The 13,447-nt window shown below is 38.1% G+C and overlaps 1 protein-coding gene across 1 annotated transcript in view; it reads left to right on the top strand.

Annotated features, from left to right (window-relative positions):
• hydin (HYDIN axonemal central pair apparatus protein) overlaps positions 1–13,447 on the top strand; it is a 91,678-nt gene that overhangs the window by 56,837 nt on the left and 21,394 nt on the right. Inside the window, exons 41-58 of the mRNA XM_037683147.1 lie at positions 1,249–1,402; positions 1,727–1,748; positions 2,025–2,128; positions 2,243–2,398; positions 4,110–4,304; positions 4,422–4,610; positions 6,171–6,364; positions 6,455–6,637; positions 6,982–7,101; positions 7,192–7,351; positions 7,434–7,606; positions 7,939–8,137; positions 8,274–8,376; positions 9,800–9,890; positions 10,003–10,171; positions 11,017–11,099; positions 11,273–11,396; positions 12,226–12,430. Of these exons, the coding sequence (XP_037539075.1) occupies positions 1,249–1,402; positions 1,727–1,748; positions 2,025–2,128; positions 2,243–2,398; positions 4,110–4,304; positions 4,422–4,610; positions 6,171–6,364; positions 6,455–6,637; positions 6,982–7,101; positions 7,192–7,351; positions 7,434–7,606; positions 7,939–8,137; positions 8,274–8,376; positions 9,800–9,890; positions 10,003–10,171; positions 11,017–11,099; positions 11,273–11,396; positions 12,226–12,430 (2,624 nt within the window). The remainder of the gene's footprint in view (positions 1–1,248; positions 1,403–1,726; positions 1,749–2,024; positions 2,129–2,242; positions 2,399–4,109; positions 4,305–4,421; positions 4,611–6,170; positions 6,365–6,454; positions 6,638–6,981; positions 7,102–7,191; positions 7,352–7,433; positions 7,607–7,938; positions 8,138–8,273; positions 8,377–9,799; positions 9,891–10,002; positions 10,172–11,016; positions 11,100–11,272; positions 11,397–12,225; positions 12,431–13,447) is intronic.

Genomic DNA, 13,447 nt, shown 5'->3' with positions numbered 1-13,447 from the left:
GGAGCAGACTGCTTTGAGTTTAACTCCATCGCAGACTCTCATCTTGAGCAAGCATACAGTAAATTCAGCAGTGGAAAGGAAAAACTCACTCGTGAAGAAGACACTTCCAGCAGAACCAGGCTCAGGACAAGCGTCCAGCTGCTTCGACCGGCTGGGTTTGAGAGGATCAGGAAGGAGGAACAGATACACAATGGCAGGTCGAGAATCACAACAACAGTCACAGAGCTGAGGTTCTGTCACTTTTTGACTCTGTTGTGAATCTCTGTGTGGTTCAAACCTCGGTCCAGGGGCCTTTCTGGGTGGAGTTTGCATGTTCTCTCCGTGCATGCGTGGGTTTTCTCCGGGTACTCCGGTTTCCTCCCACAGACCAAAAACATGCATGTTAGGCTGATTGGTAACTCTAAAATTGCCCCTAGGTGTGAGTGGGAGAGTGAATGGTTGTTTGTCTTGTTTGTCTCTATGTGGCCCTGTGATGGACTTGCGACCCGTCCAGGGTGTACCCCGCCCCTCGCACAGTGACTGCTGGACATGGGCACCAGTGACCCCCGTGACCCAAAATGGAATAAACGGGTAAAGAAAATGGATGGATGGATGGATGGATGGATGAATCTCTGTGATGTCATGTTGCTGAATCTCTTGCACTGTGTGAAAAGTTTTAAAGGTTTTAATGAAACAAAAAATCTCTTCTCTGAGACCATCTTCAGCTCATGGTGACACTAACTCTTTTTCACTTCCTTAAACCACAGCTGCCTTCAAACTATTTGAGCTGATTACTTTTTCTGCTTTAAAAGACATTGTGCAACAATGCAGCCTTCCAAATCATCTATAAACAGCATTCCCTCTTGTCTTTTTAAGAACATTTTTCACAACCTTCGTCCATTAGTTGTTGCTCTGATTAACATTCCCTTCACCAGGCTGTGTTTCAGCTGATTTTAAACATGCTGTGGTGCAGCCTCTCATAAAAAAGAGAAGCCTCGGCCCATCAGTTCTTTCAAACTATAGACTAGTTTCAAAACTGCTGTTTCTGTCTAAAGATTTGGAGAAAGATGTTTTTAATCAACTTCAGAGATTTTTAGATGCCAACTCTAGTGAAACATCTAATGTTTTAAATCACAGACAACCCTTTTAAGAGTTTTTAATGATCTTCTTTTAACTGTTGATTCATGTCGTTTTAGTGCCCTTAGACCTTTCTGTTGCCATTGATAGATTTGTTTAGAGTAATCATATTCTTACACCACTGTGTTTAAGGGAGCTTGAACAGATGGCAAAAGAAGAAGAAGAAAGGAGGCATCAAAAGGAAAAGAGGCTGAAAGAAGAGGAGATAAAGAAAAAGTATACAAAAGGAGGAAAAAGGGACATCAGAGCTGTTTCAAGGAAGAAATGCTTGACGAACGAAACACAGGTCTGAATGAATCCCTTCTGTTCACTTTGAAACAAAAACACAGCCAATAAATCTCTGAAACACAAAGACATATATTGTTGATCTTCCAATTGATGAGCAATAATTATTTCATTAAATTTATTTTCAAGTCAAAGGACCCACATCCCCTAGCATATGTAAATTGGGTAGTAAAGGAGTTGATGTATCATATTCATTTGGAAAAAATAAGATATACCCCGAAGGGGTCTGTCAAAAGATTTTGGGACACATGGCAGCTTTTTGTATTGTATGTGGAAAGTATGTCAATGCCTGTTTAATTTGTTTGCGTGTGTTTGATTGATCCAGTGTGGGAGGGAAGTGGTGAGAGGTGAGGTTCTCTGTTCTTTGTTGTTGTGTGTTTAAAAATGAAAATATCAATAAAAATCACTTTGTTAATTTTTTTTTTCTAGTCAACAGTCACAGTGAACATTCAGAGAATATCTTCCTTCAGCAACTCAAAAGAGTCACTCGTGGATGCAAAAGAAGAACCAAATCTGAATGAAGCTGCCGGCAAGTGAAACAGTTTCACTGCTGTTCAGTACATCAGTGGAATACAATGATCTCTTTCATTACTTGCTTTTATTTATTTTTTTCATTTATACAGTGCAGTCAAGCAAAGAAGCAGAGGATCCAATAAAGCAACCAGAAGAAACCAATCCACTACATACAGAGTCTCCTCATCCACCAGACAAAAAAGAAAAGACAAAGGTAAGTTTCTGCTGAGCGTAATAGTGACACATTTCTTAAAATAATGTAACATTTAGCTGCAAACTACTTTCTTCTTTTACCATTTAATGTTTTTCACCTTTCCGGTGCATGAAGAATGACCTCCAGTGTCAGTTCAGTGAATATGAGCAGAGCCAGGTCGAGGTGGAGCACATTTTGCAGCACTGGGACCGGGTCCAGGGCTTATTGCTGGTCCCTGTTCCTTGTAGAGAAACCCATTCAGGTCCAGATGATGCCATGGCAGACAAACAGGTAAAAAGGATCCCTGTCCATTGATTTTAGTTAAATCTAATGAGAAATAAGAGACACTAAGCCGTGCTATTTTTTCACCTTTGGACACAAAATCTTATTAATAAAACATTATAAGTTATAGGAAGTTTTGAGGTGCAATCTTATCATTCATTAATGTCAAACTAAAAATATTAGTAGAATAAAAATACAAGTTGGTCTTCTATGTACCTTCCTTGTAATTAATTTGCTTAGCGTTCCTTGACCACCTCATGAAAATGGTGGAGAAGTTACAGAGTTGTAGCCATTTGGTCAAACTTTGAAATTAAAGGCTGATTTGTACTTCATCAGATATGCCAAAATGCTTTCTCGCTGATGTGGTGTGACAAAAATTATGTGTTTTTGTTCTTGCACCGCCTCCAAGAACTGGTTTTGTGCACAATCCCCTGTCAGGAGTGATGTCTTGCAGGGTACATGCCAAGTATTGTGTTAATACAATACAAAACAATACAACTTTATTTATAAAGCACTTTAAACAACACCGTTGGCCAAAGTGTTGTACACTAACACATACAAGCATAAAAACTATGAACTCAACAAATACCATAAAAGTAATAAACTACCAAATCATAAATCAGCAAACAGTAACAAACATTTCAAGCTGTGTTAAAAGCCAAAGAGAAAAATGAGACTTCAGAGCAGATTTAAAAACAGGAAGTGAGTCAGCTTAATGGTCAGAACTTCATGGGCGTGTTTACGCGGTTGACGTACAATGTTCTCATTTCACTTCAACTGCTTCACTGAGGATCCATTGGCCAAGGCTGTTGGAAAGTAGTCATCTTTACATCTGTTCCAACAAAACTTATAAATATTGTCAAAGAACTCTTGGAAGGAGAGAGCACAATTTCTGTACATGGAGGAAACAGTGCAGAGACACAGGTGGCTCTCCATGGTGGTTCTCACTGGAAGGGAGTAAACTTACACAGTACATAGCATGGAGACGCACGTTAGGTTTGCTTGGTATTATGCACCGTCTGTCGGAAACCGTGTTGGTCTATGTGACAAATTTACCACTTGTCCTCAGTTAACTATAGAAACCTCCAACTCCTCCATCATCAAGTGAAATTTTAAACATCCACTCTGCCAACTGCTCTGTTGCTGTGTATTTTCTGATCGTGTGAGAAGTGTGCTACAGTGGGAGGGCCTACCAGAACTTCATCCCCGCTGTTTCTCTTGGAGTATAAAATGTCCTTGCGAAAAAGAACGTCTCACAACCACGTCAGCAAGGTCATATCTCTTACAGCTTGTGAAATATAAATCAGCCTTAACGTTATGCATTATAATGATATCTCACGTTGAATATGCACTATGAATTATTCTCAGCCACAACTACACTAAATTTTAACTCAATATTTGTCAAATTTATTGAGTTATAGACATTTTTTTATGTTTTCTAATGTCAGTTGGCTGTGGCAGCCATCTTGTCTCAAAAGCTTAATCAGTTGTAGATGTACAACTACTAATCCCTTTCTAAAAATATCAATAAAATGTATCCACAGGTTTATAATGTAGTTTGGTTGCAGACAGACACACCAACACAAATATAGACACAGGCAAAACATCATCGTCCATATTTTGCCTTTTGGCAGCAGGCGATAGATAACTAACAAAGACAAGCAAGTACAACATCAGTATTATAATGTCAGGAAGCCAATATTCTCTTCCTTTTTTACAGGCTCCTGCTGCTAAAAGGACTAAGAAAAGTAACAGTAAGATCATATCTCCTCTACTCAGTCAACCAGCAGCTGTAGACAACAGCAAGGCAGGAGATACAGAGTCTTCTCCACTCACTGTCCCTCACATAGTCCTGAATGTAACAGGAAGCTCCTCAGAGCTGCTGAATAACGGCTCCCTGCCTCCTCTAGAAGAGGTATGTCATGATCCAAGATTTCTTCTCCTCAGATTGAATTCCACTTCTGTTTTTGACTAGTTTTTATGCTTTTTATGGATTTGTAATCCATGTTGTTCTCTGCTTTTCTTTCTATAGGTTTTGGATAATTTAGGGTTGGGGCCAAGCGACCCTCCTATCCTTCCTTTGACTACCTTCTCCGTTGTTCCTTTCCCGAAACTCAGAGAACAATTTAAGCCCCAACAGACTTGTTTCACCTTTCTGGGTCCATCAGTGGTGGATGAGGAAGAGGAGAAGAAAGACACTGTAGAGGATACACCAGCAAAGGTAATGTTATTTTTCTACACCAGCACACGTGTGTTAGAGTGTTCTCAGTAATCAGTGTCCATCTGAAAACATTTGACATACAGACAGCCAGTTTCATTAGGATCACACCAGTTTATAGCATTAAGGGTTCCAACAAAACAGCATCATCACATTGTGAATACCACCTGTTTAATAATTCAGAAACTAATTACATTACAAGCCAATGTTCCCTTTTTATATGCTTTTCGAAGAAGGGAAATATTATGGTATATTCTCTGTCCGTCAGTAAAACTTTCTCTTGTCCCGACCATAACTTTGGATCTGCTCAAGATTCTTTCTGTTAGGAGTGAGTTTTTCCTTTCCACTGTTTCCTTTGTGCTTGCTCAGAATGGGAGACTATGACGAAGTGAAAATTCAACTCGGTCTGCTGGCTTCCTTATAAAATAACTTTTACTAATTGGCTTTTAGAATGTAGGTGATTGTTTTTGTACAGTTCCCTGTGACAACTTCTGTTGTGACTTGGCACTATCTAAATAAACTGAATTGAATATACACATCACCACCTGCTTCAAGGTCAAGGTCACAAATCAAGGTCAAAGTTAAAACACCGTCTTTGCTTTTGTCACCTATAACTTCTGATCTGTTAAAGATCTGTTGAATTAAATTTCATTCACACAAGCATCATCACTAGACAAAGTGTCAGGTACACCTTCATGAGACACGCTCTAAGATCAAGGTCACAAATCAAAGTGAAATTTAAAACAGAGTCCTTGCTTGTCCTGTCCAAAACTTCTGGACACCTAAGATAATTTAATGAAACGATACAAATAAGCATCATCTCTAGCTGGACAGTCACACTCACTTTTCATGACACCAGCTCCAAGTTCAAGGTCACAAATCAAGGTCAAATTATATACAAGGTATTTTGCTTGTCCAGGCTATTGCTATAGATTGCTGTATTGCTGTTTAATAGTGTCATGTTCTGTAGTGTGGTTGGACCCAAGTTGCAGCCAGGACTCGGGAACTCGAGACTAAGATAAGGAATATTTGTTAATATAAACAAAAAGCACTGACTTGGCAGCAAAACTTACATAAATGATGAGAAGACACAGAGAGAGGACGGAGCATGACACCGTACAGGACAATCCACAAACAGGGGAACAATAAGGAAATGCAGAATATATAAAGACACTGACGAGGGGATAAACACAAACACCTGGGGAAGGACAACAGGTGTCAGAGGCAGGAGCTGATTACATGAGGGAAAAACACTGAGGAGGGCAGGACAGATAACACAAGGATCACAAAACACACACAGATCCTCTCAAATAGGTTGTCAGTGCATGCATAATGTGACGCATATGGTACTCTTGTTACACTTTTGCGTGCATTTCAGCCTATACACCAACCTTGTGTATTAAGTGTTACTTGTATTCAATTACCTGGTTATGACTTTAGTAATTATACGGTAGTTTCTAATTATTACATTTTGATTATCTACTGTTACCATCTTATCGAGCAATTGTAATGTAAACTGGCACCCAAATATCTGATTTATGTTTGTGCTTTTTGTGCACAAAGGAAAAGACAGTCTCTAGAAGCCACAAGAGAAGCATCAAGAAGACCTCAGTGGTGAAAGAAAAAGAAAAAAGGGGCAGAGAGAGCGAGAAGAGCAAGTTTGATGGAGCTTGCTTGCTTTCACAAACCTCCTCTGCTTCTGAATTAACTGACCAGACTCAGCACCAAAGACAGTTGGAGCTGAAACGCAGCCAGAGGCAAGTAAAACCTCACACCAACAAACTCTACAAATAAGCTTCTTGTATGGACTTTTGCTAACTGTCTGACTGTGTGCTTTTGTTATTTAGCCTGACTGCATTTCGCTGGATTGTACCAGCTGGAGGTGAAGTTATTCTGAAAATCTGGTTCTATTCAGAGTCCCCAGGAGTGTTTGAGCAGACCTTTAATTTTGAGCTCGCAGGGAGCTGCAAACATTACCAGCTCACCTGCAAAGGCCTGTGCACCTATCCCTCCATCTGCAACAAATACACGTCAGTTTGCTTGATTTAATAAAAATATAACTTGAAAAAATTGAAGATAAATGGTAAAATGGAGCTGTTTTATGTGTTCAAAATATTTTACCATGACATTCTCAAACATTAGTATCTTATTGTGCAGCCAGTGCAGTTCATCTTCTGTTCATGTGTTCATCAAAGTTTCCTTCAGAGACAATTTTGAGCTTAAAGCCTGGACTGAAAAGTTTTGTAATATACATTTTTCAAAGCAAACTGTCAAATCTGTACATGAAGCATCAGTATAGTATCCTCAAACAAACAGGAAAGCATTACATAAATCTACATTTTAAACAAACGTTGCGTCAAATCTGATTCCACAGGACACTTTTTGCACACAGTAAGAAGGTGCCACAAGAAAAGGAAGGACTTCAGAAGTCCTACATCATTAAAGCTGAGTACTTTGAGTTTGGACCTTTGCTGTGCAGTAAAACCAGAGACAGGTGAGAGACAGAGCAGTGGGAGTCAATGGGCTGCATGTGTTCGTATCAGTTATTATCGTTTCACTCAAAGAGTTCCATCTGTGTGTTTAGATTCAAGAAAAATAAATATCCTGAGAATTCAGAGAGGCTGGTAATTCATAACAATTCTGGTTTAGAAGCAGAGGTCAAGTTCAGTTTTCTTCAGGACACCCAGGCCACTACATATCTGCTGGACCCCCCAACAATGACCCTAGCACCTTGTCAAAAACAGGTATCATCCCTTAAATAACTGTGAATTACTTAATTTAACAAATGTACCAACAGTTGAACATTTGACTTTTCTTCCTCGTTAGGAGCTGACAGTTTGGGCCTATCCAACAAAGCAGGGACAAATAAAGGACAGTTTAGTTTGTAAAATCAAAGACAATTCTGAGGATGTAATAATCAACTTCTCCTGCTGGGGTGTCCGCCCAGAGCTGGAGCTGGAGAGCAAACATCTGCACTTTGGCAAAATTCTTTTCCAAAGGTACTGAAACAAACCCACAAAAAGCAGACCTCATATTATATTTCATTTTCAGAGGCAAAGGCAGCAGGTGATCTGCATTATTTTAAACCAACGTTCAACTTCATTATTATGTTCTCGTTGTATCTCAGTGCAGTGATAGTAAAGCTTATTCTGATTCTGATTCTGAAAGCCGTAAAGAAGAGTATCGTGGGGTAAAACATAATTTATGTAAAACACTAGTTCTTATCAGTTTGACAAATTAAAAAAATCTTTGATTTTTTTTAAATAAATGAGAAGCTGTTGTTGTTTTTTTTAATTCTACTCATTATATTTTCTTTGATTTTTCTCCACAGGAAGCACAGTTGTAGCGTGATGATGCATAATAAGACGGCTCTTCCAGTATCTTGGAGGCTGCAGGGGGTGGAGGATTTGGGAGAGGAATTTGTGGTGCCACAGGCTCAGGGTGTCATCTCATCGCATTCATCCTTTCCTTTCACCGCATGCTTCCATGCCAAAAGGCCCGTTGTCATTAAAAAGATCTTACGTCTGGAGGTAAAGTAAAGCTTTAAAGATGCTTGTGATGAAAACAGATTTATGCTTGATATGCATTTTCTAAGCACCATCTGAATATTGCTGTTGGCAGATTTCAGACTCGTACAGTTTTCGATTACGTGTGTTTGTGTTTCAGGTATCTGACGTGGAAAACATTCTGGGAATTGTGCAAACAGAAAACATACAGGTCACTGCTGAAGCTTTCGATATAAATCTGGAGATCACACCAGGTACAAACTGTAAAACCCTACGTAAATAATTAAATTAAGCATTATAAAAATCAATATAGAGAAAAGCACACAAAAACAAAATGATTATATAATAATTTTGATTGACACTGAAGTAATCCCTGCAGATGTTCTCTGTCTGATGGTCTGCTGGTAGTTTTTTTTTTTGCAGACTGTCCTCTGGTTGTGCTTTACTAGTTTGTGGAAGGGAACAAACCGCAGCCAGTGATTATCACAAGAACAATAAAAACACATCCAGGTTCACAAGGTTTATATCAGATTTTCAGACAAACTAATCTGTGCAGTAGCAGTTATATCGAGGTGGCTGAAGTGTCCATTTGTGTTTCAGAATGTTGAAACTTTAAAAAAGTAACGTGTAACTTGTATTTTTATCTCCTAAAGATTAATTCTGTGGTTGGTCTCTTTTATTTAAATTTTGAACACTTCAGCCTCTCCCCACGTCACTCTCCAACTTGTTGTTATTGATTGAGTGAATAACTGCCAAGTTTTAATGTTTTCTAAGCAAAAAGGAAAAAATAGCTTATTCTGCCTTTAGGTTTTTAAGTTACAGCCTTGGAGCACTCTTAACCTCGACATCCAGAGTTTTTCTGACACAAGCAAAACAAGATTTATGAAATAAGAAATGGTGAGACAATGATTGGGGGAAAAAAAAAAACAGGCATTACCAAGCAGTATTTAATGCTTTTATATTTCTATTTAAACATTCTATTCAAATCTTCTGTATGTGATTACAGTTTGTAAATGTAAAATGTATATAGTTTTTATTCTGTCACTGTAGTACATTTGAGGAATTGTGATTTTTGTGATCTGTTTTGTTGAGTTTAAAAACTAATATAACAACAAGTATGTTTACAACTTGAAAACTAGTGACAATAAACATAGCTTTTTTTGTTTTCTTGGGTTCAGACCATGTAGCACTCTGTAGTCATTAAAGAGACAAACAAACCCAAAATGAAGACCTAAAATAAGACAAATAGAGATGTTTTCCACTGTAATTGGTGACCTCACCAGTAGGTGTCTAAATCAAACTGGCCCTTTAATACAGTTCCCAAACATTTGTAGCTCACAACCCAAATAAACATAGATATAATGACAACAGTTTTATCAGTCACAGTATCATTTGTACTAAGTTATGATGACTGTTTTTATTCTTTGTAACCATTATGTAAACCATAAGCACTCATGTTTTAATATAAGTTAGTATCTAGAAATGATCTTCCCCCTGATGACATGACATGACCTACAATGGAGTCCTGATCTCTACGTTGGGAACTACTGCTTTGATACATCTTTCACTCGATCCCTTTCTCTTTCTGTTTGTCTTGGTTTATTTCTGATGGATCGAGTCACATCTCAGGCCCCAATATAAAAACTGGAAATATAGTAGAAGTTTGCTCCTGTTCTGCAGAAGAAGCAGCTTTGGACTTTGGAACCATCAGAGTCTTTGAAGAAACCAAACTCTCTCTCAGACTTGTAAACAGTGGAAAATATGAATGTTTCTTCAAGTAAGTTTGAACAGTTCATTTTTTTTCTTTATAATGTTTTCAGTTCCACGTCGAGCTGTTTTCATTTCACTGAAGGAGTATTATTCACTTCATTTTTGTTTCTTTCCATGAGGTGTACAACTGAGCAGACCAACCCACCTCTTCCAAACCTGGAGTCCATTTTTATGGTGTCTCCACCGAGCGGCACTGTGTTGCCCAATAAGAAGTTTGTAACACTGCTGTTCACCTGCAAACCTGATAAGGAGGTTTTCATCAAAGAACAGCCCGTGCTGACTTGTCAGGTGTGGGGGTAGATTAAACCCAAAGATGGTTGGTAAAAGCTGTTTTGACTGAGTGTGAAATGAAAGGTTAAGTTTGGTTTCATTTTCAGGTTGGTTCTTTAAATGAAGGAAAACAATAAAAGTTAAACTACTGACAGATTGCTCTATTGCAGCTGTGGTGCAGTGGTAGACTTGGAACCAGAAAGTCACAGGTTCAACTCCCTGCTATGCTCAAATGTCGTGGTGTCCTTGAGCAAGACACTTTATTCCCCAACTGCTCTCTGGGCAGCTTACATAGCTGCTCGCTGCACCACTTGGGTGTATGTCACATGTAATGGAATAAATGGAGAGGACACATCATCATCAGCCTCTGTCTTCACTCCAGCTACACGCATGTCCTCTCTAACTGCATTTTATCACACCCTAAAAAGTCAAAATATTTTATGTCTGCTAGCAACCTGTTAGTGTGTGGCTGCATCTAGGCCTAAAAAAAGGTCACTATCAAAAATCGCTCCTCAGGATCCGTCACTCTGCGCTGCCTCAGCCGAGCAAAAACATGACCTTCATGATCTTTATAAATGTAAGATGTGGGCTCAGCAGAAGTAAAACCATCTCAGTGTATTGAGGGGGAAAACAGTTTTAAACAAGTGCTAAAGAAATACAATTGTTGAATAAGCTTTTATTTTTTATTGTGGCTTTTGCTTCTTAAACATAGTGTTATTGAGGACATAAGTTAATTTGTAACTTTTTTGTTTACTATAGGTTAAGTAACTAAAAGATGCCAGACTGCTTGTTTAGCCTAAAATCAGAGCTTTGTGAAGTGAAAATGATTTGAACACAAGGGTAACTGACGTAATCTTCTGCAGGTTATTGAACCCAGCCTTGGAAAAGGAGAAGAATGCATAGCCAAAATAAGCTTCAAGACATCAGTCCAGGCTGTTTTTTCCAGGTTGCTGATATATTAAATTTTTTTTATTTATTTGTGGTCCATAAACATGTTGACATCATTACAGTCAGTCCTTATTTTGTGCTGGAAAGTTAATCAATTTTATCTTGTTTTAAGCCTTCTGTTATCTTATATTTAGAGAGGGTTGTGATAAACTTATGTCTGGTTTCTCTTAGATACAAGATCTCTCCTGCGTGTGACATTGACTTTGGGCCTCTGGTTTACGGCACCAAGAAAACCCAAAGCATTACGATAGAAAACACTGGACATTTCCCGATTGGTTTCACCATTACTCACATGGTTTCAAATCTGGATCTTCGAAAAATGTATGGATAAAATGGCATATCTATCTATCTATCTATCTATCTATCTATCTATCTATCTATCTATTTATCTATCTATCCATCTATCCATCTATCCATCTATCCATCTATCTATCTATCTATCTATCTATCTATCTATCTATCTATCTATCCATCCATCCATCCTTCTAGTACATGAACTTGAATGATACAGAGTGTAAAATGTTTTCACCTGTCATGAATACCTCTAAATATTTCCACTGTTTGAAAATAATGGCAAGTTGATGACCAGTTCATTGTTTTAAAACCAAATTAAAAACATAAACTGTAAAAGATTATTTTATTTTTATAAAACAGAGCTTTTAACCCTTTGACTCTGATTTCAGTTATCCAGGTAAGATGATATGCAGAGAGAGTTTTTCTGCCAAGTCCACTGGTGCCAGTACCAAAATCAGGCAGGAGCCTCTTCAGAAAGAATCAAATAATCATCAGGTAAAATGCTCTTGAAAGACCAGCACCAACTGACAGCACAATACTGTACGTTTACAGTGTTTCTGCTGTGGTTAAACATTTATATTGCTTAAATAAAGCTGTTTATTTTTGTCACCTTATAGCTGTTGCATGGTTATTGATTTATATGAAAAATTGTTTTCGGAAGGTTTTATGTTTTTTGTAAGTGATAATTTAACTGCACAACACAATCAAAGGATAAAAAAAAAACTATAATCATGTTGATGTGTGATGTTAAAAATGATTTTTATACTATCTCAGTAACTGACCATTTTATTCTCCTCTATATGATTTTTTTTTTCTTGCGTTGCCTTCAGAACCACCTCACAACGGGGCTGTTCTCGGTGTCTCCCTGCAGTGGATCCATACAGCCGAAGTCTCAGCAGCAGGTGACGGTGGACTGTGTGGCTGAGCAGCAGGGCAGCTGGAACCAATGTCTGCTCATAGACATCAGCGGCCGGGACCCCACCCTTCAGCCTGATGGGTTGCAGTACAGACTGCTGGCTGAAGTCTTTAAACCAAGTGAAAGAATTTGAAATTTGTCCCACTAATAAGAATATGACTGATTCCAACTTTTTAAAAATATAATTTATGTTCATAACTTTACATCAGAGGCAGTTAATAGGCAGCAAGTGAGTAATATAATTGGGTACAAAACATATTCCTGAATGGCTAACAAATAGGAAGAACTGCTAGTTGGGAAAAATAACACAGCAACCCATTCATGTTGTTACACATTGAATCATGGGCGTTGGATTACAGGGTTCCCAGTGACTCTGAAAATCAGGGAAAACTTGGAAAATGACTCACATTTCCCAGACAGATCAGATCAGATCAAAACTGTCCCTCCAGCAGAAAGCAAGTTTGCCTTCTGGGTAGTGTACTGTTGCCTTGTGGATAATGTAGTCTTTTAGACTGGCGATACAGTCAAGCTTATTGAGAGAAAACCACAAAATGGTGGCGCTTCTTTTTTTGTTGTTGTGTACAGTCTTGCATATCAGTACTTATCAGCACTGTACTTTGAAAAACCGCAAAAAAGCGAGTCCACAAAAGTTGAATCGTGAAGTTGCAAGGGACTACTGTACCCTCTATATTTTGTACACTGATAATTTTTTTTCCATAAACACAAACATCACTGTTATTACCATATTAGTAAATAATAGCAAATGTTTTCCCTGTTAAACCAAGGTTTGTGTCGTTAATCTGGTCCTTGAATATTTTTTATTTAAAAATCTGAGTAAGCACTTTGCTCCCTTCGCACTGATGCAAAGAAGATGAACATAAAGTAAGGTTCAGAAAAAACCCAGACTTGTTTATATCTGTTTATTTAAAATGGACAGAGGCAAAGTGAGTGGTCATATTTAGCACCATATGTGGTCCGATAGCTCAAAAAATGGGCGTTTATTTAATAATGATTATAAATGTTTATAAAACGTGTCTGCCAGGCATAAATAACCATTTATTATTAGTAAAAGTCAGCATTTCTTATGACATCTTGGTGAATTAGGTCACAAAGCATGGGTAACTTTCATGTTTACA

Source organism: Nematolebias whitei, chromosome 10 (assembly GCF_014905685.2).
Source record: "Nematolebias whitei isolate Nwh7 chromosome 10, NemWhi1, whole genome shotgun sequence".
In the NCBI taxonomy this organism is placed as follows: Eukaryota; Metazoa; Chordata; class Actinopteri; order Cyprinodontiformes; family Rivulidae; genus Nematolebias; species Nematolebias whitei.
Note: the sequence above shows the minus strand (reverse complement) of the source record. Positions and strands in the feature narration are given on the sequence as shown.